General features: G+C 37.8%; 2 protein-coding genes across 3 annotated transcripts; one reads left to right on the top strand and one right to left on the bottom strand.

Annotated features, from left to right (window-relative positions):
- The first annotated feature begins 3,367 nt into the window (after positions 1-3,367).
- Positions 3,368-7,997, top strand: LOC127091282 (protein WEAK CHLOROPLAST MOVEMENT UNDER BLUE LIGHT 1). 2 transcript variants are annotated; one of them, XM_051029875.1, is made up of 5 exons: positions 3,379-3,514; positions 3,795-3,925; positions 4,463-4,974; positions 5,073-5,767; positions 5,893-7,997. In XM_051029875.1, the coding sequence occupies exons 3-5, from the start codon at positions 4,494-4,496 to the stop codon at positions 7,735-7,737; spliced, it is 3,021 nt and encodes a 1,006-aa protein (XP_050885832.1). In that variant the 5' UTR covers positions 3,379-3,514; positions 3,795-3,925; positions 4,463-4,493; the 3' UTR covers positions 7,738-7,997. The 2 variants fall into 2 exon arrangements, with proteins under 2 accessions (XP_050885833.1, XP_050885832.1); XM_051029876.1 differs by lacking the exon at positions 3,795-3,925 and having other exon boundaries at positions 3,368-3,514.
- A 174-nt stretch (positions 7,998-8,171) lies between these two features.
- On the bottom strand, positions 8,172-10,462 carry LOC127091283 (alpha-amylase). The gene is made up of 5 exons (XM_051029877.1): positions 10,284-10,462; positions 10,016-10,154; positions 9,655-9,918; positions 8,928-9,460; positions 8,172-8,554 (listed from the first exon to the last, which is right to left on the bottom strand). The coding sequence occupies exons 1-5, from the start codon at positions 10,362-10,364 to the stop codon at positions 8,303-8,305; spliced, it is 1,269 nt and encodes a 422-aa protein (XP_050885834.1). The 5' UTR covers positions 10,365-10,462; the 3' UTR covers positions 8,172-8,302.
- Positions 10,463-26,222: the final 15,760 nt, after the last annotated feature.

Genomic DNA, 26,222 nt, shown 5'->3' on the forward strand with positions numbered 1-26,222 from the left:
CAAAGACAAGACAATGCAATGCAAAGAATCAATGCAGAGACAAGACAATGCAAAACATGCGCCTGCAAAGAATCTTTGCCCTAATAATCCAATACTAGAAGCATGCACCTGCAAAGAAGATGCCTATGCCCTAATAATCCAAGGCAAACCCTTTTCAATAAGGCATGCGCCCTAACCTTAGGTGCCTCTTCCTTGCATGCATAACATGGCATGCATGTGCCATTAGCCTTGGCGCATATGACCATGCATGTCTTAAACAAAGCATGCGCCCTAGCCTTAGGCACCTACACCTATCCTTACATGCATGCGCCCTATCCCATACTTTGCATGATGCATAACTATTCACATGCTGCAACACTATCTCATCTATAAATATGGCATTAACTCACAACACTCAACATCTGCAACACTAACAATCAACCTCTGCAACACTCAACCTTTACAACACTCAACCTATGCAACACTCAACCTCTACAACATTATGTCTCTATTGACTATGGGTGATGAACATCGAGGAACAATCGATAATATCGCGACATTTGTATGTTATTACTTCTTCTTACTTATTTCGTACTTATTTCTTACTTATGTTTCTATTGTTTATTACTTCTTCTTACTTTATTTCTTACTTACGTTTTATTAGAACCCAAAACGATTTCGATGCCGTGTACATGAATATGTACCCCACGATCATTTGATAGAACCATATATTCGAGGATGCGGTTTTGTTAATCTCCCCAACATAGTCTCATACTCGGTTAACTACAAATTTATCCTTGCTTTGTTGGAGAGATGAAGACCCGAGACCCACACATTTCACCTTCCTTTCAGTGAGTGTACCGCCACACTTGAGGACGTCTACATGTTGTTAGGTCTATGTATCGATGGTAAGACCGTAAATGGTAAAGTTAACAAGGATAACTCTATTTGCAATGAATTGTTGGGTGCCCCTTTGTGTGATGACCAAGCAACGGGAGAGAGACTTCTGGTCAAGCTAGGGGTCAAGGTATTAGCTTAAAATATCTCAAACAATATTATGTGAGTATAACATTGACCGAAGAATCTACCGAGTATGAAAAAATAATTAAAGCTCGGTGTTATATTATGATTCTATTCGATAATTTTTTATTTTTCGAAAGTACTGGTAATACGGTAAATATTATGTATTTATCGTTGTTACGAAACATAAATAAGGTAAGCACATATAGTTGAGGTTCAACTGTTTTGCCCCATCTAAATAGTGTGTTGTATAAAAGTCCCCAAAAATATACTTGTACGTGTTATTCATGCGCATATTTGCTACAAGCATGGGGTTGGTCAAGAATGTCGTCACTCGCCTCGATAAACGAGAAGTCATTCATATTCCCCTTTGCAACAAAGTAAGTTTAAAACCTTACCATCTAATTTATTAGACTTTATATTACAACTAACTGTAAATAATATTTTTCAAATATTTTTGATCTAGGTGGTCAGTTAAAGAGATGAACTACAACAAGTGTCTGAAATACGCTGTAGTAGTCCATTGCAATCTATTGGATCACATTGGATCAGACGATTTAATACTCTTACACAACTCTACTTTTGAATTTAAAATAATTATCAAATTACATATCATATAATCATGTCATATTCTTCTACAGTTTATTGAGATGCCATATATGGGTCTTGATCATCAGGTTAACCATGATGATGATGCATTTTGGACAGCAAAAATATCAATTATCCGGTTCACTACCGTGGAGATGAACCAGAGTGACCGTGTAAAACTGTAGTTCGGCATGCAACAACAAATTCTAAAACCTCCGACGTGTTTGGGAGATTGACATCAACAATGAGTCGATGCCCAATGAAATTATTCCGACTGAAGAGACTTCGCAAAAGAGATAAGTCGTCATTGGAAGAGTCGACGACAACACATCTTAAACGAACCAATCATACAGGATGCTAGATCTTCGACGTGTTTCAGTATTTTTTTATTAATTATAAATTTAACATTTAAAAAAAAATTAAAGGTGCATGCGCCACATGCATTTAAAAATTTGATTATTTTAATATTTTAACATTTATTTTAGAAAAAAATTGTGTTATGTTACTAAGTTACTAAGTTTTAAAATATGATCAAAGACATTGAAGTATGAGCCATCATAATCCATGGTATGCCAACAAATGGGATTCCAACAACTATGATATGACATATAAAACATATTTTAAAACTTCAATAGCGTGTTTGAAAAAAATGTTTCATAGAACAGGTCAATTCTTTATATTCATTTCAAAGATTTTTATGAAATATATGTCGCCACTAATACACTCAAATGATTCATTTTGAATCTTTATAAAATTTAGTCATTTATGAATGTTAAAATTATATGACACAATCAAATTAAATTTAATATTTTGATAAAATAAATTGATCTCTATAATAAAATTCTATAATTATTAAATAATTAAATTTAATGACTTTGTCTTTAAAAATATCAAAATATCATAATTTGTTCATTGATTATATTCAAATTTTAAACATAGTTATTAGCACATATTTTACAAAATATAATTTTTATTGAATTTTCAACTAATAAATTTAATTTTGAAAAAGGATAATTATTTGAACAAAATTTATTCATATTTTAATTTTATTTTTTATGAAAATTATCAAAACCGTTTTATTTGAGAAAAAAAAAGGTAAGTTGATTGATCGATTTTATCGATTCTAATCGATTCTTATTGATTCAATAATTAATCTGATCTAACAATCAGATTAAACCGATAATTCTCTAATTTTCAATTTGAGATATGTTCCATTCAATTTTTAAAACACTAAATTAATTAGTTTATCCAAAAAGTAAAATCCCCATGATCAAAATAAAAAATATTTAAAATATTGTTTTCCATCACCATAAAATAGATTTTCACATTTTGGTTCTAAAGTTTTAGTCCTTTGCAAGGATAATATTAAATCAACCATAGTTGGAATAAATTGTGAATGCTTATTGAAAGTTTTTTAAATCTAAACAGTGAGAATTTTTTAAAGGAACAGAAAACAAAATAGTAAAACTTTTTAGAAACTAAAAAAAACGTATTTAAACTAATAATCTGTTATTTAAAATTCCTGTATTTATTTATTTCTTCAAAAAAAAAAAGGAATAGAAGGTGTAAAACGTGAAGTAATGGCTGACAAAACCAACTTTGAGATTTTGGTTAATGACACAAAGATAAAACCAACTTTAGTTTTATAATTCTAATTAAAAACTAAAATATAATATTAAATAACACAATTTCCTTATAATAATAAAAGTAAAACATACGTTCAACATTTTTGTTTTGTTTATGTGTGACAACTTGGTAGGGTCCACAATGACTATTTCTTCTTTTTCTTTTTTTTCTTCCTATTTTTCTAAATTTAGTTCCATAATTTTTCCTCCTTCAATTCATTCTAATTTTAATTTCCAAATTTTCACTGATCAATATTTTCTCCTAACTCTCAATCATCAATTTTAGTTTCTCCTTAATCAGGGTATGTTTCTTTCTTTTCCTTCTTTTGTTATTTCTTTTTTTTCTTTCTTTTGTGCTTCTTTTTCTTAGCACCAAGTTTTGTTTAATCTTTTTTAATTCTCTGTTTTTTTTTCTCAATTTCTTCCCTATCCACTCTTTGCATGTCCATGTTGCAAATTTTTCATAATTATTATTTCCATAATTTTTTTCTGGTTTGCAAAGTTTGGATTAGTGTTTAATTTTTAAAAATCATAGCTAGAGTTTTATTTAATTATATCTAGCAATTATTTTGAGTTTTTCAGAGGAAATTTGAGTAAAGTCTTCTTCCTGGAGAATTTTTCCTGCAACAAGAAACATGTCAACGTTTAACCTATTATGGTTAAGAATTGAAAGATTGCAGAAAGGGTTAATTTATTTGTCTCAGTTATTTTAGGTAAGAAAAAATTAATTTTGTTTTTTTCAATGTTTATGGAATGATGCATGTATTAAATTACCGAAACTTTAGTTTTTATGATGTTCTTGTTCATATCTGTTATTCTATTTTAGCTTAATTTTTTTCATTTTGGGAAATTAGAACTTGCTGTGAATAATCTTCAAATCCTAAATCAAAGGTAAAAATCGATATTGATAGGTTGAACGCAAACACTAGGGTCCCAACCCTGCTTTCAGGGTCGTGTGTGACTTTATAGTAGTTATTACCCCTTCGTCTCCACGTTGACCTGACACGACCCGTGTGTGACTTTATAGTGGTTATTACCACTTATTCTCCACGTTGACCTGACACAATTCTCTTAGATTCAATCCTTATTGTTTCGATTCGTTTAAAAATAATTTCGATTTGTTATATGCATTTTTTGACAAAAAAAATTCTGATACTAATGGAGTATTCTCCGAAAATAACCGTGTTGCACATGTTGATTTTGCTTTGAATTTCTTCATACATTGATATTATTTTTCTCTTTCTTTTTAGAAACCTTTTGGCGGAGTCGGTTTTTTAATAGATGGAGGAAGTTGAAAACAAACCAACCTCCTCATCCGAATCCTCCACGAGAAATGGCGAACAAAATCCACAAGCCGAAACCTCTCAAGAAAATACTGATGATATTATAGCTCCGATCAATATTCAATCTTCCATCAGCATACTTGGTGATAACACTATACTGGAACATGATGAGACTCATTCTCCCGAGGAGACCGATTTCCCTGAAATAGAATCGAACTCAACAAATGCTTCTGTTGATCAACCTATAAAACAAGATGAATATCTTCTCACTGATAATTCAACTTCAACCTCACAAGAAACGGAACAAATCCAGCAAGGAGCTATAGCTGCAGATTCTGAACCGGAAACTTTAGAAGATATCAATAACGGACAACGAGACGGTGGTTCAACTGCTACTGCTAGCAGCGACGTTGATAGTCTTAGTACGGAGCTCTTGACTTCCTCTTCTATAACAAAAGAGTTGCTGATTGAACCTATAGGTTTGTTTATTTGAATTCTGCGCTAATGTGTGATTATAGTTATATATTTGTATTAAGTATGTTTTGTATGTGCTTAATTATTGAATAAATTCTAACAGATTCACCTCGAGACGGAGTTATTGATTTTGATGCTACTCAAGAAAATTTAGTTTCAACCTCAAATTCTGAAGTTCATGTAACAGAAGAAAGTCACCAAGAGCCTATTGTTGCAGATTCCGAATCAGGGTCTTTAGAAGATATAGTGAACATGGAGAAAGAGGGTGATTCTTCTGTCAGTGTTGTCGATAATCAGATTGAACATGGATCAGGATCTTTAGAAGATATAGCGAACATGGACGGCGGTGATTCTACGGTCAACGTTGTCAATAATCAGATTGAACATGGATCGGGATCTTTCGAAGATTTAGTGAACATGGAGAAGGACGGTGATTCTACTGTCAGCGATGTTGATAAACAGATTGAACATGGATCTGGATCTTTAGGAGATTCAGTGAACATGGAGAAGGATGGTGATTCTACTGTCAGCGTCGTTGATAATCAGATGGAACCATCGACTTCGTCGTCTGAAAAAATAGAGTTGCAGAATGATTGCGAAGAACTAAATGTAAATCTGGATGAAATCAAGGTTTCTGATGTTGCTGTTGGAGGTGTTGACTCACCTACAAACGAGAAGAAAATCGAGGAAAAAAGAGGCATAATTGATACAGCAGCTCCATTTGAATCTGTTAAAGAAGCTGTTTCTAAATTTGGAGGAATCGTCGATTGGAAGGCTCATAGAATGCTGACCGTCGAGGTATTTATCAATCTTGCATTTATTTCTATAGTGCTAGCGAATCTCCTTAAAACTTAACTTCTTCATGAAGAAACATTTTTTCACGCTGATTCAATTTCAATTTCTTCATTGTCCTCTGATTACAGCGGCGCAAGCAAGTAGAACACGAGCTTGAAAAAGCACACGACGAGATTCCGGAGTACAGGAAAATATCAAAGGTTGCCGAACAAGAAAAAGTTGAAGCACTTCAGCAGCTTGACAGCACCAAAAGACTAATAGAAGAACTAAAACTGAACCTAGAGAGAGCACAGACCGAAGAACGTCAAGCAAGACAAGACTCGGAACTCGCAAAGCTTAGAGTGGAGGAAATGGAGCAAGGTATTGCTGAAGATTCTAGTGTGGCAGCCAAGGCACAGCTTGAGGTCGCAAAAGCCAGGTATACGGCTGCCATTACCGAATTTACATTGGTGAAACACGAGCTTGACGCGTTGCGTATGGAATATGCTTCCTTAGTTGATGAAAAAGGTGAAGCTATTAACCGAGCCGAAGAAGCTGTTGCTGCATCAAAGCGAGTAGAAAAGACGGTAGAAGATTTGACAATCGAGCTGATTGCCACAAAAGAATCTTTGGAAACTGCACATTCTGCGCATATGGAAGCTGAAGAACACAGAATAGGAACAGTCATGGCAAGAGATCAAGACTTACTCAATTGGGAGAAGGAACTTAAAGAAGAAGAACATGAATTAGAAAAACTCAACCAGAAAATTTTGTCGGCCGATGATCTTAAATCTAAACTGAGTAAAGCTTCTACGCATCTTCTTGATTTGAAAGCTGAATTAAATGTCTATATGGAATCAAAGTCAAACCAAGAAGGCGATGAAGAAGGAGTCTCTAAAGCGGAACTGGAGAAAAAATCACACAACGAAATACAAGTAGCAATTGCATCGGCAAAAAAGGAACTCGAGGAAGTAAAGCTTAACATAGAGAAAGCTACTTCTGAGGTAAACTACTTAAAGGTGGCTGCAACATCGTTAAGATCAGAACTCGAACAAGAGAAACTGTCACTCGCTTTGATTAGGCAAAGAGAAGGAATGGCTTCCGTTACTGTCGCGTCTATTGAAGCCGAGCTGAACAAAACCAAAACAGAAATCGGTTTCATTCATATGAAGGAAAAAGAAGGCAGAGAGACCGTCCTTGAAATGCCGGAGAAACTAAAAGAAGCGGCTGAAGAGGCTAATAAGGCCAACTTGCTTGCTAAAGAAGCTCGCGAAGGGCTTCGGAGAGTAAAGGAGGAAGCAGAACAAGCCAAGGCGAGTGCGAGTACAATGTATAGTAGATTACTTGCAGCACAAAAGGAGATAGAAGCTGCAAGAGCTTCCGAACGGTTGGCGATAAAAGCAATTAAAACATTGCAAGAGAGCGAATCTGCTAGAAGCAACAACAAAAATGAAGTGGATTCGTCGAATGGTGTGAAACTATCGGTCGAGGAGTACTATAATCTTACCAAACGAGCTCATGAAGCAGAAGAGGAAGCCAATATGAGAGTCGCAACCTCGAATTCTGAGATTGATATAGCTAAGGAGACTGAATCGAAAACCTTGGAGAAGTTGAATGAAGTGAACAAAGAAATGGCTGCTAGAAAAGAATCTTTGAAGATTGCAATGGATAAAGCTGAGAAGGCAAGGGAAGGAAAATTAGGTGCAGAACAAGAATTAAGAAAGTGGAGAGCCGAACACGGGCAACGAAGAAAAGCCGGCGAAATAGGCCAAAAAGTGGTAAACCAGAACACAAGCCATAGTGGTAAACTCGAACAAAATAATAGGGGAAATATTCCTCCTGGACATCACTTTTCAACTCAAAAGTCTTATGTTCGTGCGAACAATGAAAATGGATCATCGCCGGATGCGAAAAACGGAAAGAAGAAGAAAAAGTCGTTTTTTCCACGGGTTCTTATGTTCTTTGCAAGAAGAAAATCACATTCAACTCATTAAGGCTAATCACTTTTTGAGAAATCACAATGCATTGTTATGTATTGAGAGAGTATACCATACAGTCCATACTTGTATATGTTAGTGATTTTGCAGTATTGTGAATGGTTTTCCAGTAAGTAACCTTGGTGAGAAAAGAACAACAACAAAAAAAAAGAAAAGAAAAAAGAAAGAATGTTTCTGTATTGTGTATAGCCGTTTTGGCTTTTGTAAAGATCTTTGTGAAGTTATACCAAATTAAAGGTACTTTTTGGAGTTTGATATTTCAAGTCTTATGAATGTTCATAAGATTGTTCCATGCTTAACTCTACAAATGATTGACATATGTTCAGGTCATCTTTTATTTAACATAGGGTGCCTCCCTCGTGCTCAGGACTTGAATGATTCGATAGCAGAAATCACTTTTTATAAACTAAAATTAGACCGAACCTATAATCTATAGAAGATTTGGTTTTTTCAATATATAGCTCACATAAATTTATTTTTGGCTCTTATACAATGGCAATATCAATGCCAAATTATTGTTAAAATACATATATTTAATCTATAATCAGCAGCAGTATATGCTTTACTTAATTTCCCACACAGCATAATCTTTTCCATCAGCAGCTACCACTGCATTTGATGGAAGAAGGTTTCCAAGATCCAATTTGGGTCCAATCTTAACAATAATCTTATCATCAATTTTAGCCATATAGAGATCACCTTCAGCAGCCAAAATATTCACACTGCTTGTAGCTGTAATTCCATTCCTCTTCCTTATTGCTGTCAATTTCTTTATAGGCTCCATTAGTCCCCATTCTATGTAGTGATCATAGAACTGCATGCACCAACAGTTAGAATATATAGTAACAAAAAAACAAAATAGAAATGCAAATTGCAAACAATGACCACGATATTTGTTCACACAGTTCGGTCAAGTGTATTTAGAATTTCGGTGTTGCAAGACATATGTATCATACTACAGTCCAAACTGTAAGAATACCCTGAATCTTACCGTGCAGGACTATCGCCCCCCGCATCTTACTGTGGAGGACTATCGCCCTCTAGTTGCCCCCCACAACAAACAACTGGGAGGGAGCCTCGCGTCGCTACCTAACTCGGCTCGCCCGCCCCCGCCCTCTTCTGTGACTATGAGTCATCTACCAACAATACAATATTCTAGAGAATTGTGGTTTATGTATGTTACTTACAATTGTGGGGTGACCAGGATGAGTAAGAATGTAAACATAACCCAACATAACTTTATCAGATGGAAATGGCCATAATTTCTGAGAACCAGTATCATGATTATCCACAAAAGTAACAGCATTTGATGGCATTATTCCAATCATCCCTGGTGGTTTTCCATTAGCATCTTTCATCCTCCAAAGCTCACCTTCAACAGCAGCACCTAAAATCATTTTCGTAGTAAAATCAAAAGTAGTTACAACACCACCAGCAGCATTAACCCAATTAACCAAAGTTTCGCGGTGCGCGTCTTGGTTAGCCAATGGTTTTCCATCTGAACCCAATTCGACGCCTCGGTAAAGCTCTCCAACCGCGAAATCAGGTGATGTTTTCTCCACGTAGGTTTTTGAAAACCTTGGAGCATATCCGACAACCATGTCTAGTCTCCATCCTACAAAACCAACTTCAGTTTTCAACCAGTTCATCCAATCTGATAGTTCTTGTTGTACTTTTGGATTCGTGTGATCGATGTCGGGTGCACCTGGCCAATCCTCACCTGACATTACATATAATAGTTAGTTACAAAAGATAGTTAAAACCATTACATGTTTTTTTCATTAACTATTTAAGTTAATGATATGTGATTTTCATCAAGAATAGTACTATCTGATCCGTGATTTCTATCAAGAATAGTACTATCTCATTCGTGATTTCTATCAAGAATAGTATCATCTGATCCGTGGGTAATACCTGTGTCGGGGTTGCCCGTGCCTTTGAATTGGACATCGTTGCTACAAATATAGGACACGTCCCAATCTAGGCGAGTGTCGGGAGTGCCACCTTCGAAGATGCTAAGTCCATTGTTGTCTAGTCTCTCCGCTGTTCTGTGGTTTATGACTATGTCAGATACGCATTTCACTCCTCGATCACGAAATGCTGAAACTAGTGACTTCAATTCCTCCTTGTTGCCATACTTGGATGTGTCAAGATCATATAATCTTTTAGGCAGGTAACCTTTCAATTTCAATCAAAAAATCAACTTATCAGATTCATTAAATAACTGATATATCTAATTTATATATAGACAAAATAGACGAGTTAATTAAATTACCTTGAGGACCATCGTCGTGAGAGTTGGAGGGAGGAGGAAGCCAAACATATTGAACACCAGCATCTGCTATATCAGGTACCTTAGTCTTCAAGAAATTCCACCATCCTCCTTCTTTTTCAGCTGATGCCCAGTTGAAACCCTACCACATATTATTATTATTATTATTATTATTATTATTATTATTATTATTATTATTATTATTAAACTCTCCTCTATGTTAAATAAAACAAAGAAATGATTAGAAAGACAAAAAGAATGGTGATGATACCTGAAATAGTATGGTAGAGGAGGAAAAAGGGAAAATGGAAATGCAAAGATAAAGAAAGCATAATGAATGAAGAAACTTCATGTTTGGTATGTAGTTTGGTCTTGCACTTATGCCATCTTTGTCATGTGTCCTTTTATAGGCAATCTTAGAGTAAGATATTGGGTTGATTTTTCAGACTTTCATTCAATGGAGTCAAAATAAACATAGTAGATTGTACTAGATATATCTATCTTAGATTAGGTTCAACGAATGTTAATTAGAGTATGGAATTTAATGGTATCTGATATTGAAAAATAGAGAAATTTATAAACGCTTTTTTCACAAAGAATTGCGGTAGGATGATTATTGGAATTGACAAAGGCTTTGAGGATGGTTTCACAACTTTTGAAGATGAAGGTCATCATTAAACCATTATATGATGCTTGGTCTAGTGGTGTTGAACATAATGCCAATAACTTATATGATGGTACCATCATTAAACCATTAACATGTTGGTTTATTACACAAGAGATAGAAAAAGAATATGTGATATAAGATGACTCTTTATTAGATAAATTTATTAATGATCAAGTCACTTCAAACATAAAAGGGGATGAGGTGAATTGTGATATTTAGATTTTCAAAAAACCGATTTATAAAGACAATTTGATTTAAATTTGTTTATGTTAGAGGAGATAAATAGACAAGTATAAAGCAACAAAATAAAATAGAAGAGAAGAATAATAGAAAAAAGTTCGTATTTAGAAAATTGATGTGTTTTGAAATGATGACAATCCTCCTTTCACTACGCCAAAAACTGGAATAGACAGCGCACCTTAGAGGGCGCTTTATTACAAAAGCGCTCTCTAAAGTGAAGCGAAAAAATAAGGAGCAATAGACAGCGCACTTTAGAGGGCGCTTTTGTAATAAAGCGCCCTCTAAGGTGAAGCGAAAAAATAAGGAGGAGATAGAGGGACAACAATACATGGCGCTTTTTAGAAAGCGCCCTCTAAGGTTACCCTTAGAGGGCGCTTTTAATAAAGCGCTGTTATAAGTCCATGTGCATTTCCAGTTTATAAAGCGCTTCTGGAAAGCCTTAGAGAGCGCTTCCATAAGCGCCCTCTTAGGCCCCCTTTAGAGGGCGCTTTTTTTCCACAAGCGCCCTCTAAGGTCCCCTTTAGTAAACATTAAAATTATAACATACTGCGCGTTTTGTTATTTCACTCTCTGTTATTTTCGTTCTTTTTCACGTTACGGTTCTCACTGCTACGATTTTCGCTACTTCTAAGGCGTTCTCCTTCCACCTCTGTTAGATCTACGACGTTTCCTCCTTCTACCAATCAAAGGTACACGATGCAGCTTATGAGTGTATTTATTCTAGCATACATTATTACTTGCACTATTGCTTTGTTTTAGCTTTGCCCCATTTCAGTTTTATGTTATTGTTGTCTATGCTACGTTTGTTTCGACCTGTAAAGTTTCAATATTCATAGTCATTTAAATAGTTTGGATTTATTAGGCAATTGACGGTTGGTTTTTAAATTGCTGAATTTGATATCGCTATGAATCACATTCAAAGACTGTTGTTAGGGTTCGGTTATGGTTGCATTATAGAGACATTAGAAACCTTTGATTCTAGTAACTTAGCGTACATAGCGTAGCTAGTAACTTAAGAAGTTTAGGTATGGATGTTATTTGATAGAGTAAATGGAGACATGAATGCCCTGCACAGAGACTAACTCAATAAAGCGAAATTGTTTTGTCTCATCCCATTTTTGGTTTCTCTTCTGAAATTGTTTTTTGTTTATTCTAATTAGTAATGGATAATACATGGATGTCTTCCAATCGATTGTCGAGAGAGTACGAGAATGGGGTATCAGAATTCGTTAAGTTTGCCGTTGCGCACGCCGAAGACCCCAGTAGAATGATATGTCCTTGCTTGGGTTGTTGTTATGGGAAACGGGTTGACGCAGTTCAGTTGACATCGCATCTAATGAGGCATGGAATTGATCGAAGTTATACATGTTGGAATTTGCATGGTGAGAAAAGTAACGAGAATGTTGAACCGGGGGATAGTACGACCTATGCCTCAAACTATAGTGGCCCAGATACATACGATTGTGATCGAGTTGAAGAGATTGCAGAAGCACTTGAAGGAGATCTTAAGGATTGTCCCGAAATGTTTGAGAGGTTGGTAAGTGATGCAGAGAAACCTTTGTATGATGGTTGCACTAAATTCACAAGATTGTCTGCGGTATTAAAGTTGTACAACTTAAAGGCGGGCAATGGATGGTCGGATAAAAGTTTCACAGAGTTATTAGCCCTTTTGAAAGATATGCTTCCTGAGGATAATGTTCTTCCCAATCGAACATATGAGACCAAAAAGATGTTGTGCTCTATTGGCATGAGCTATGATAAGATACATGCATGTCCAAACGATTGCGTTTTGTTTCGAAATGAGTATGCATCGTTAAATGAGTGTCCTAAATGCGGTGTCTCGCGATATAAGAACAAGTTGTCTCCAGCAAAAGTCTTGTGGTATTTTCCTGTTATTCCGAGATTTAGACGCATGTTTCGTAGTGAAACCGATTCAAGACACTTGACCTGGCATGCAGATGAAAGAATTATAGATGGAAAATATCGACATCCGGCAGATTCACCACAGTGGTTGAAAATTGATAATGATTATCCTGAATTTGGAGAAGAATCAAGAAACATTCGCTTGGCATTATCTACTGATGGAATGAACCCACACGGTATCCAGAGTATCTCACACAGTACATGGCCTGTGATTATTATGATTTATAACCTACCTCCATGGCTATGTATGAAGCGTAAGTACATGATGTTGTCTATGTTGATTTCTGGACCTAAACAACCAGGGAATGACATAGACGTGTACTTGAAGCCCTTAATCGAAGATTTAAAGATTTTGTGGGAGACCGGTGTGGAGGTTTATGATGGATATAGGAAAGAAAGTTTCAACTTGAGGGCGATGTTGTTTGGCACAATTAATGATTTTCCAGCATACGGAAATCTATCAGGGTATAGCATAAAAGGTCAATGTGCGTGTCCTATTTGTGAAGATAAAACATATTGGAAGCGCTTGGAGTTTGGTCAGAAGAATGTCTTTCTCGGTCATCGGAGATTCTTAAATTCAAATCATCACTACCGTGGATGGAGAAAGGCGTTCAATGGAGAGACAGAACAAGGCAGAGCTCCACCTATATTGACGGGTGATCAAATTTTTGAAAAGGTGAAAGATTTGGATACTCAGTTTGGCAAGCCTTTTGCCCAGACACTTGTCAAAAGTGGGTGGAAGAAGAGGTCAGTTTTTTTTGAATTGTCGTATTGGAAGTCCTTGTATGTGAGACATTTTCTTGATGTTATGCATATTGAAAAAAATGTATTTGAAAGTGTTATTGGCACGTTACTCAATATACAAGGAAAGTCTAAGGATGGCCTTAAGGCAAGAAAGGACTTGATAGCGATGGGAATAAGAACTGAATTAGGACCCTTGAAGAAAGGAAAACGAACATATATACCGCCTGCTGCTTATACTCTATCTAGAAAGGAGAAAAAAACATTGTGTAAGTTTCTAAGTGAAGTTAAAGTTCCAGAAGGGTACTCTTCAGATATTAGAAGACTTGTGTCTATGAAAGACCTCAAGTTAAAGAGTTTAAAGACCCATGATTGCCATGTTATAATGGAACATTTTCTCCCAATAGGTATACGTTCTATTCTTCCAGAAAAAGTAAGAAGCTCTATAACTAAGTTGTGTTCTTTCTTCAAGTCAATTTGCAGTAAGGTGATCAATCCTGCGATCTTACCAATGTTGCAAAAAGAAATCGTTATTACTTTGTGTGAGCTTGAAATGTTTTTTCCTCCATCATTTTTTGACATAATGGTACATCTAGTTGTTCATCTTGTGAAAGAGACACAATTGTGTGGACCAGCTTATATGAGATGGATGTACCCTGTTGAACGTTATATGAAAATATTAAAAGGGTACGTGAAGAACCGAAGTCGACCAGAAGGTTGTATGGTTGAAAGATACATTGTTGAAGAAGCGATTGAGTTTTGTACTGAATATTTGTCTAATGTTCAGTCAACCGGACTCCCCAAGTCTCAGCTTGTCGAAAAGAAAGAAGGAAAAAATCTAATTGGAAATAAAATCGTGGCAGTATCAAGGGTCGAACGGGATCAAGTGCATTTGTATGTTCTGCACAATGAGAATGAGGTTGAGCCGTATGTTGAAATTCACAAGGATGTTCTCCGAGGTTTAAATTCCAATAGAAATGAAAATTGGATAGTACGAGAGCACAATCGATGTTTTATACCTTGGTTTAAGGATCATATTTATTCAAAGTATTATTCAGATCCCGCTTCAATAACAAAAAGGTTGAGATGCTTAGCATATGGTCCAAGTTTCCATGTTTTTTCTTATAGCGCATACGCGATTAATGGATACACATTTTATACCAAAGAACAAGATGATAAAAGTACTATGCAGAATAGTGGTGTCACCGTGGTAGCTGAAGCAATGCACATATCAAGTGTGAAGGACTTAAACCCCAAATTTGCAAATCTGTCGTATTTTGGTGTTATCGAGCGCATTTGGGTGTTTGATTATGAGAAGTTTCAGATTCCTATATTTGGTTGCAAGTGGGTTGAAAATAATAACGGCATTCGAATGGATAAGTCAGGATTTTTGCAAGTGGATCTTAATAGGGTGGGATACAAAGATGAGTCTTTTATTCTAGCCTCTCAAGCTAGACAAGTGTTCTATGTCAATGATCCGAAAAGTACGAAATGGTCTATAGTTCTTTTTTCCAACAAAGTAATTGATGAAAACACTGGAGATCAAGGTGATATTGATGTTGAGATTGAATCGTTTACCAGAAATGATCAAGATGAGAATATTATATCAAATGATTCATATATTAGAAATGATCATAATGAGGGTATTTGGATCAATCCAACCGTCCGTGTTGTTAAGAGACATGTAGAACATATTCCAACCAAGAAAAGAAAGAGAACTTAGTGAAAAAGGTACATGTTAAATGATTTTAATTGTTTTCTTTATTACAGGTAAAATGACTTTTATGATTTTAATTGTTTTTACATTTGTCATCTGATTTTAATTGTTTTCTTTATTACAGGTAAAATGGCTATTATGAAGTCAATCATTCGTGCAAGGGGCAAGGGATACTTGAAAGTATCAATTGATATTTGTTTAGATGGAGATGTTCCACTGTCGTCAAGCCTCATTCGCGTAGATGATGATGCTGGATATTTGAAAGTATCCCTCTACGACAATGGAACATGTCCATCTAAACAAATATCAATTCTATCTTCAAAAGATAAGGGACCAAAAATATAAGGGGATTACGCAGCAAATCGAGTCAGTTGCATAAAAAAAAAGGTATAAACACAATTATATGATACTTATGCATAGAAAATGTTAATTCTTGATCTTATACTTCACCTAACTAATTTTATGATATTTTAGGTTCATGCTATTGATATTGAACAAAAAGAGGTTGTTGCTAGCAAAAAAAACATACATCTCAGAGATGCTTTTGCTACTTAGTTTTATTTCTTTTTAAGTTATGAATTGGTTGTATATTTAGAATCTTTAGAAGTTAAACGATTATATATCAGTGGATTGTTGTATATGTATGGATTGTTGTATATAAGGCTTGTTGAATGCAATGTGTGAAAAAGAGCTTCAAATTATACAGTTTTGGGTGTACTGCTTCAATATACAGGTTGTCTAAAATAAATAAAAAAATATAGCGCTTTTTAAATAAAAAATTTAAATAACCACCCACTTTAGAGGGCGCTTCCCAAAATAAGCGCCCTCTAAACCCTTTAAATTTCCACTTTAGAGGGCGCTTTCCAGTAAAAGCGCCCTCTGAACCCTTAAAAGTTTCCACTTTAGAGGGCTGTCATACCCCAAAATTTGCCCGTCGATATTACAAAGTATTCCTCAAGACCCTCCGACTTGTTCTGCAAGGCACTGACATCAAATAGACAAAAGCCCAGCTCACAACAGGCCCAATCCAAAGGCGGCCCAAAATAGCTTGCTCGCTAGGCGAGCAGTCCCTTCGCCTAGCGAACATTTCATCATGACACTCGCCCAGCGAAGCATCAGATCCAGGAAAAAGCCCAGAACTAGCTTGCTCGCTAGGCGAGCAATTCCTTCGCCTAGCGAAGCTTGCGAAAATCTGAAGTTTTGGACCTCACCTTAAGCCCATTAGGTCACCACCACTACTACTATAAATACCAGCTCCTCAGCCACAGAAAGGGAGGGACGGACACAGAGGGAGAAACACGGAAACGCACAAACCGGAGAACGAAAAAAGAGAAGAAGACGGACGGAGAAGGACGGAAACCCTGGTGCAAAAACCCTGCTAACCTGAAGGCAGCCCATCCGCACCGAAGCTACCGCCGCCTAACTCAATCCGGCATCCAAACGATCAGTCCCTTTCAATATCGCGATTGCACACAGGTTTGCGTATCATCGCTGTTTTACGTTTACAATTGATATTCTTTACATACATGATGCATTCCGATTAAAGCTTTGATATGTAATTCGATTTCGTATGTGAATCTAAGTATGAACATCCTGTATAATTGCCTATGCTATGCCTGTGATCAAATGCCATAAGAGTGCAGGTTTTCGGAAGTCATGCTGCTGTCAAATTCCAAACCCGTGGCCGCTCGCTAGCTCATCGCTAAGCGAGCCTGCAACGAGCCTTCGCTGAGCCTTCGCTAGGCGAAGCAGAGGCGAACGGGACAGGGGCTGCTTTGTCTCTTTGCTGTTCTATTTTATGCTTATCTAATTACGATTTTTGCATCACTTGGCCTGAACTCATAACTGTTATGTCTATTTTATGGTGCAATTGTCAAATCATATTTTATCTTAATGCTCTAACCCGTGTGTTGAATGGTGTAAAAGCTCCCTTATCCCCAATGAAGCGGCCGGCTAGGTACTCCACTTTACGTGTGGGAGACCTTCGTGGAGATGGATTCTAAATTGCTTCACCTTAATGTGAAGATTCATATTGATTGCCTAATTAACTTTAATGTATTAATCTTTAATGTATTGATTTTAATGTGTTGATTTTAATGTGGAGATTCATCATAATTACCTAATGAACGTTAAAATATGGACCTTAAATAAATGATATTGGACCTCTCTTTGCTGCCCTACGGTATTACGGTATAACGGTCATGTCCCGCGAATGTGGGGATATACTTAGCCAAGACCCTTCGATTAAATCATCATAAAATAAATCATAGTCCCTCGGATGTTGCCTTCGAATATAGGATTTTGTCCCTCGATGACCCTTCGGTGTAGCCTACGGTTAAATGATGATAGTCCCTTCGAATGCTAAGGTATCCTCACAACTGTTGCCTTCAATGACCAATCGATGACCCTACGATGTCCCTTTACATCCAAAGGATAAAACTACTTACTTCTTAATAGTAAGGACAGTTTTACCCTCATAAGGATAGAAAATGCCCGGAAAGACCTCGGACAGGTATAACCCTTAATTGCTCATTCATAACCACTTTCAAAACAACTTTCAAAACTAGACAACTTCCCTTTTCAAAACAGCTTTCAAAACTAAACGAGATAACCACTTTGTATACATTCATACAAGAATCATTACAAAGTTAAATTCTCCTTTTCAAAACATTTCCTATACATTTCTCAAACACTTTTTCAAACTAGAAAAACATAAATGATTGAGCAATTAAGAGCCCATGGATAACCATGGATACAAAGGGTGCTAACACCTTCCCTTTGTATAATGTACCTCCCGAACCTAAGAATCTAAATTAAGGTCTTTCCTGTTCTTTTCCATCTTTCCTTATTGGATAAAAGAAAAGTCGGTGGCGACTCTTGCTAACCGCGACATTGCGATTAAAAACACATTAAAGTCAGTTCACCGTATGACAAGGGCGCTTTCCAGTAAAAGCGCCCTCTAAACCCTTAAATGTTTCCACTTTAGAGGGCGCTTTCTTTAAAAAACGCCCTCTAAAGTGGCCCTTAAAAGGCTTAAAGAGCCACTTTAGACAGTGCTTTCACCAGGAAAAAAAGCGTTGTCTTTACCTATGCCAGCGCCAGATTAGAGGGCGCTTTAAAGCGCTGTTATAGGCCAAAAAAGCGCCCTCTTTTCCCTTATTTGGCATAGTGTTTATATAGGAAAAGTCAGGCTAAAAAATACAATTCATGTTTTTTTTAATAATTTAGTCGATTAAAACTATGTATTAATCGATTAGCTTAGATAAAAAGTGAAACTTTTTTAATTTTGACATCACTTAATCGATTAAAAGCCTTTTAATTGATTAAAAGCCTTTTAATTGATTAGAAGGAGTTTCACTTTGTTTTAATCGATTAACCAATGTATTTTTCCTTCCTAATCGACCAAACAAACCACCTAATCGTTTAAATATTTGACCATATTTATTTTAATAAGTTTTATAAGAAAAATGAAAGGTTTGAGAATATTTATATGCGTGTGTGTTTTTCCTTAATATCTTAAGATTTACTCTTGTTTCCTTTTACAATACATTGATCAAAATTAGATAGAACACTAAGCGCAATATCATGGGAGCTTTCACACTTTCACATCTTTGAGTTCACAACTTCAATATTACGATTTCATATCTTCAAGTCCATTTTCTTGATTAACCTTTGTCTAACACTCTTAGTTGGAACTTGAAACATGTGTCTGATGTTATCATCACAAACTATTTAAAGAGTTGTCATCATAAAAATTATTTAGCGATATTACATGCACAACACATAGAACCACACTTATCAGTACATCAAAGAATGATAACGGTGTTGAAGATATACTTAGTGTAGTTTTGTTCAATAAAGAATATGTTATGACTACGAATTTTATATTCAAGATTGGAATGAAGTTCTCGTCCTTAAAACAATTCAAAGAGATAACAATTGAGCATAATATGTCGAATAACAGGTGTCATACGGTGAACTGACTTTAATGTGTTTTTAATCGCAATGTCGCGGTTAGCAAGAGTCGCCACCGACTTTTCTTTTATCCAATAAGGAAAGGTGGAAAAGAACAGGAAAGACCTTAATTTAGATTCTTAGGTTCGGGAGGTACATTATACAAAGGGAAGGTGTTAGCACCCTTTGTATCCATGGTTATCCATGGGCTCTTAATTGCTCAATCATTTATGTTTTTCTAGTTTGAAAAAGTGTTTGAGAAATGTATAGGAAATGTTTTGAAAAGGAGAAGTTAACTTTGTAATGATTCTTGTATGAATGTATACAAAGTGGTTATCTCATTTAGTTTTGAAAATAGTTTAGAAAAATAGTTTGGAAGTGCGAGGTGTGAAAAGTATTTTAGGTTATGAATGAGCAATTAAGGGTTATACCTGTCCGAGGTCTTTCCGGGCATTTCCTATCCTTATGAGGGTAAAACTGTCCTTACTATTGAGAAGTAAGTAGTTTTATCCTTTGGATGTAAAAGGGTCATCGTAAGGTCATCGACTGGTCATTGAAGGCAACAGTTGTGAGGATACCTTAGCATTCGAAGGGACTATCATCATTTAACCGTAGGCTACACCGAAGGGTCGTCGAGGGACAGAATCGTAATTTCGAAGGCAACATCCGAGGGACCATGATTTATTTTATGATGATTTAACCGAAGGGTCTTTGCTAAGGGTATCCCCATATTCGCGGGACATGACCATATTACGTAATCGGGGGTAAAAGAGAGGTCCGATATTATTTATTTAAAGTCCATATTTTAACAATTAATTGGGTAATTATGATGAATCTCCACATTAAAATCAACACATTAAAATCAATACATTAAAAATTAATACATTAAAATTAATTAGGCAATCAATATGAATCTTCACATTAAAGTGAAGTAATTTAGGATCCATCTCCACGAAGGTCTCCCACACGTAAAGTGGAGTACCTAGCCGGCCGCTTCATTGGGGATATGGAAGCTCTTACACCATTCAACACACGGGTTAGAGCATTAAGATAAAATATGATTTGACAATTGCACCATAAAATAGACATAACAGTTATGAGTTCAGGCCAGGTGATACAAAAATCGCAATTAGATAAACACAAGATAGAACAGCAAAGGGACAAGGCAGCCACTGTCCCATTCGCCTCTGCTTCGCCTAGCGAAGGCTCAGCGAAGGCTCGCTGCAGGCTCGCTTAGCGATGAGCTAGCGAGCGGCCACGGGTTTGGAGTTTGACAGCAGCATGACTTCCGAAAACCTGCACTCTTATGGCATTCGATCACAGGCATAACATAGACAATTATACAGGATGTTCATACTTAGATTCACATACGAAATCGTATTACATACCAATACTTTAATCGGAATGCATCATGTATGTAAAGAATATCAATTGGAAACGTAAAACAGCGATGATACGCAAACCTGTGTGCAATGGCGATATTGAAAGGGACTGGTTGCTTGGAAGCCGGATTGAGTTGGGCGGCGGTAGCTTCGGAGCGGAGAAGCGGCCTTCAGGGTTTCTGCACTCGGAACTTTCTAAAGTAGCCTCCAGGGTTTCTGTGCCAGGGTTTTCGTCCCTCTTCCTCCGTTTTTCGTCCTCTCTTTTCATTACTGAAGTGCTGGTATTTATAATGCTCTTTTTCATGACCTAATGGGCTCAGAATGAAGCCCGAAATTTTCTGTTGTCTGTCAGCTTCGCTAGGCGAGCTGGTAGCGAACGTTTGCTTCGCTAGGCGAGCGTGTAGCGAACGTTCGCTAGGCGAGCGTGTAGCGAGCGCGTAGCGAACAGGCCAGTTTGGGCCATTTTCTGGATTGGGCCATTCGTGAGCTGGGCCTTCGTTCCTTTGAGATCAGTGTCATAAAAATGAGTCGGAGTGCCCTGAAAAATGTCTTGAAATATTAATGGGCAAATTTTGGGGTATGACAGCTGCCCCTGTTCAATATTCTTGAACCGAGAGAGTAGAATGGTATGTGCACCATTCGTGGTCTGGAGGTGGAAGATTATTGAACACTAAAATGCCCAAAAATTTGCGCTTGTCAATCAGGAGCTAGTCTTGATGGAGATGGGCTTAAAGATGCCATCCAGGGAATTTGATGATGAGAACTTCAGGGTGCGTCGTTCATTAGACGATATCTGAAGACATGGATGTCGTACCGAGTCAGAGTGTGTTATACGCTGCTGGGGATAAGGGATCAGAATGGGTCATACGCTAGATCGCCTCTGAATACCAGAGTGAGTTGTTCATCGGGCGGATGACTTCGCTGAGGATGAAAAATCAGAATGGATCGTACGCTAGATCGTCTCTGAGTGGTAGAACGACACCTCCATTAAGCGGGTGACTTCATCGGGGATAGAAGATCAGACCGGATCGTATGCTAGATCGAATCTGAGTTGAAGATCCAAATGGGTCTTATGCTAGACCGTATTGGAGTTGCAGGATGAGCTGTCCGTTAGGCTGTGTCTGATGATGAAAGGGGGTAGTCATATGCTAGACTACACTTCAGAGCTTGTACCATACACTAGGTAGCCTCTGAGCAGACGAAGGTCTAACTTGGTCGTACATTAAATCGTATCTGAGCAGCATCTGGTCTAACTTGGTCGTACATTAGACTGTATTTGAGCAGCTTCTGGTCTAACTTGGTCGTACATTAGACTGTATTTGAGCAGCATCTGGTCTAACTTGGTCGTACATTAGACTGTATTTGAGCAGCTTCTGGTCTAACTTGGTCGTACATTAGACTGTATCTGGGCAGAATCCGAGGACTTGACGGTCTAACTTGGTCGTACATTAGACTGTCACTGAGCAGAATCTGGTCTAACTTGATCGTACATTAGACTGTATCTGGGCAGAATCCGAGGACTTGACGGTCTAACTTGGTCGTACATTAGACTGTCACTGAGCAGAATCTGGTCTAACTTGATCGTACATTAGACTGTATCTGGGCAGAATCCGAGGACTTGACGGTCTAACTTGGTCGTACATTAGACTGTCACTGAGCAGAATCTGGTCTAACTTGATCGTACATTAGACTGTATCTGGGCAGAATCCGAGGACTTGACGGTCTACAGAATCTAATCTAACTTGATCGTACATTAGACTGTATCTGGGCAGAATCCGAGGACTTGACGGTTGTCATACGGTGAACTGACTTGGGGTATTTTGCTTTTTATCGCAATGTCGCGGATAGCAAGAGTCGCCACCGACTTTTCTTTTATCCCATAAGGAAAGGTGGAAAAGAACAGGAAAGACCTTAATTTTAAATTCTTAGGTTCGGGAGGTACTTTATACAAAGGGAAGGTATTAGCACCCTTTGTATCCATGGTTATCCATGGGCTCTTAATTGCTCAATCATTTATGTTTTCTAGTTTGAAAAAGGTGGTTGAGAACTGTGTGAAAAATGTTTGAAAAATGAGAATTTAACTTTGTAATGATTCTTGCATGAATGTATACAAAGTGGTTATCTCGTTTGGTTTCTCGAAAGTAGTTTAGAAAAATATAACTCGGCAATGATCCTAGTATGGATGTATGTTAAGTGGTGATTTTCCAAAAGATATTTGAAAGGTGTGGGGTGTGAAAAGCATTTTTCTATTATGAATGAGCAATTAAGGTTATACCTTTCCGAGGTCTTTCTGGGCATTTCCCATCCTTATGAGGGTAAAACTGTCCTTACTATTGAGAAGTAAGTAGTTTTATCCTGGGGATGTATAAGGGTCATCGTAGGGTCATCGACAGGTCATTGAAGGCAACAGTTGTGAGGATACCTTAGCATTCGAAGGGACTATCATCATTTAACCGTAGGCTACACCGAAGGGTCATCGAGGGACAAAATCGTATGTTCGAAGGCAACATCCGAGGGACTATGATGATTTTACCGAAGGGTCTTTGCTAAGGATATCCCCATATTCGCGGGACATGACCGCATTATGTAATCGTGGGGTAATAAAGAGAGGTCCGATGTCATTTATTTAAAGTCCATGTTTTAAGTCCATTAGGTAATTATGGTGATACCGCATTAAATCGATACATTAAAGTCAACATTACATTGAAAATTAATATAGTAAAATTAATTAGGCAATCAATATGAATCTTCACATTAACGTGAAATAATTTAAAATCCCTCTCCATGAAGGCTTCCCACGCGTAAAGCAGAGTACCTAGCCGGCTATTTCTTCGGAAGTATGCTAGCCTTTACACCATGAACACACGGATTAAAGCATAAAATACAATTGGAAATTGCATCATAAGATAAATATAGCAGCCCAGAATTTAGGCCAAATAGTGCAGAATCATCATTAGGTAAACATGAAATAGGCAGCAAAAGCAAAGCAGCCCCTGGCCCGGTCGCCTCTGCTTCGCCTAGCGAAGGCTCAGCGAAGGCTCGCTGCGGGCTCGCCTAGCGATGAGCTGGCGAGCGGCCACGGGTTTGACATTTGAGAACATCATAACTTCAACCTGCAGCATGGCTTATGGCATCCAACATATGATTATACGGTTCAGTTTCACAATAGGCAAACACATTTAAATTCTCATGCAAGACTCTAAAATGTTTATGAATTCAATTATAATCCACAAATTAAGAACATGAAGTGGTACCATATGCCAGGTGAAAATACACAACGATATCACATGCAAATTAAGACACTAAAGTGATACCACATGCAAAATAAAGACACCAAATGATAATCATATGCCAATTAAGAAGCTAAAGCGAATAATAGTGAGGCTAACCTGTTCGCAAATCAAGTTGTAACCTTGAATTGGCGAGCCGGATTGAGTAGGACGGCGGTAGCTTCGGAGCGAGTAAGCGGCCTTCAGGGTTTCCGCCTTCTGAATTCTTTGGATCAGCAGGGTTTCTGTGTTTCTCCCTCTGGATGCGTGTTTCCGTCCGTCTTCGTCCGTCTGTCTCTTTTTCGTGGCAGAGAAGTAGGTATTTATAGTAGAGGTAGTGGTGACCTAATGGGCTTAAAATGAGGTCCAAAAATCTCAAACTTCGCAAGCTTCGCTAGGCGAAGGAATTGCTCGCCTAGCGAGCAAACTAGGTCTGGGCTTTTTCCTGGATCCAATGCTTCGCTGGGCGAGGGACATGATGAAATGTTCGCTAGGCGAAGGAGCTACTCGCCTAGCGAGCCAGATGTTTTGGTCCGCCTGTGGATTGGGCCTTATGTGAGTGGGCTTTTGTCCATTTGATACCGGTGCCTTGCAGAACAAGTCAGAGGGTCTTGGAAAATGTTTGGTAATGCCAACGGGCAAATTTTGGGGTATGACAGCTGCCCCTGTTCAATATTCTCGAACCGAGAGAGTAGAATGGCATGCGCCGTTCGTGGTCTGGAGGTGAAAGATTATTGAACACTTAGAATGCCCCAAAAATTTGCACTTGTTCATTTATCTTGACGGAGATGGGCTTAAAGATACCATCCAAGAAACTTGCTGAGGAATTTCCAGATTGTGTCGTACATTAGACGATATCTAGGGACATGGGTGTCACACCGGGTCATACATCAGACCGTATAGTGAACCCTCCATTATGCTGTTGACTTCATCGGGGAGTCAGAGTATGCTATACTGCTGGGGATAAGGGATCAGAATGGATCATACATTAGACCGTGTCTGAAGACCAGAGTGGGCTGTCCATTAGGCAGATGACTTTGCTGAGGATGAAAAATCAGAACGGATCGTACGCTAGATTGTATCTGAGTTGAAGATCCAAATGGGTCTTATGATAGACTGTATTGGAGTTGCAGGATGAGCCGTCCATTAGGCTGAATCTGATGATAAAAGGGGGTAGTCGTACACTAGACTACACTTCAGAAATATACCGTACACTAGGTAGCATCTGAGGAGACAAAGGTCTTAATTGGGTCGTACATTAGACCGTATCAGAGCAGAATGAGCCGTCCATTAGGCCGAATCTGATGATAAAAAAGGGGGTAGTCGTACACTAGACTACACTTCAGAAATGTACCGTACACTAGGTAGCATCTGAGGAGACGAAGATCAGATTGGGTCGTACATTAGACCGTATCTGAGCAGACTGAGCCGTCCATTAGGCTGAATCTGATGATAAAAGGGGGTAGTCGTACACTAGACTACACTTCAGAAATGTACCGTACACTAGGTAGCATCTGAGGAGACGAAGATCAGATTGGGTCGTACATTAGACCGTATCTGAGCAGACTGAGCCGTCCATTAGGCTGAATCTGATGATAAAAGGGGGTAGTCGTACACTAGACTACACTTCAGAAATGTACCGTACACTAGGTAGCATCTGAGGAGACGAAGATCAGATTGGGTCGTACACTAGACCGTATCTGAGCAGACTGAGCCGTCCATTAGGCTGAATCTGATGATAAAAGGGGGTAGTCGTACACTAGACTACACTTCAGAAATGTACCGTACACTAGGTAGCATCTGAGGAGACGAAGATCAGATTGGGTCGTACATTAGACCGTATCTGAGCAGACTGAGCCGTCCATTAGGCTGAATCTGATGATAAAAGGGGGTAGTCGTACACTAGACTACACTTCAGAAATGTACCGTACACTAGGTAGCATCTGAGGAGACGAAAGTCTAATTGGGTCGTACATTAGACCGTCTTGAAATAGTTGAAGGAATCATATGCTGGGCTGAATCAGAATGAACCGTATGTTAGGCTGTATCTGATAATATCTGTACATGTTGTACTTGCAATAAATGTCTGGGACGGGCTTAAAGATGCCATCGTTAGGAAGATACTGACTGTAGTCAGAATGAATGTCCCGGGAATTGTATCTGAGATACATATCTGGATCTTGTACATAATTGATAGAGGTGTCTGTCTGAATGAATGTTCCCGTGAATTGCATCTGGAATATGTATCTGAATCTTGTCTGTGATTGATAAAGGCGTCTGCCTGGATGAGCCTTTTACTTTGACTATATCAGGAGGA

Source organism: Lathyrus oleraceus, chromosome 6 (genome assembly GCF_024323335.1).
Source record: "Lathyrus oleraceus cultivar Zhongwan6 chromosome 6, CAAS_Psat_ZW6_1.0, whole genome shotgun sequence".
Taxonomy (NCBI): domain Eukaryota; kingdom Viridiplantae; phylum Streptophyta; class Magnoliopsida; order Fabales; family Fabaceae; genus Lathyrus; species Lathyrus oleraceus.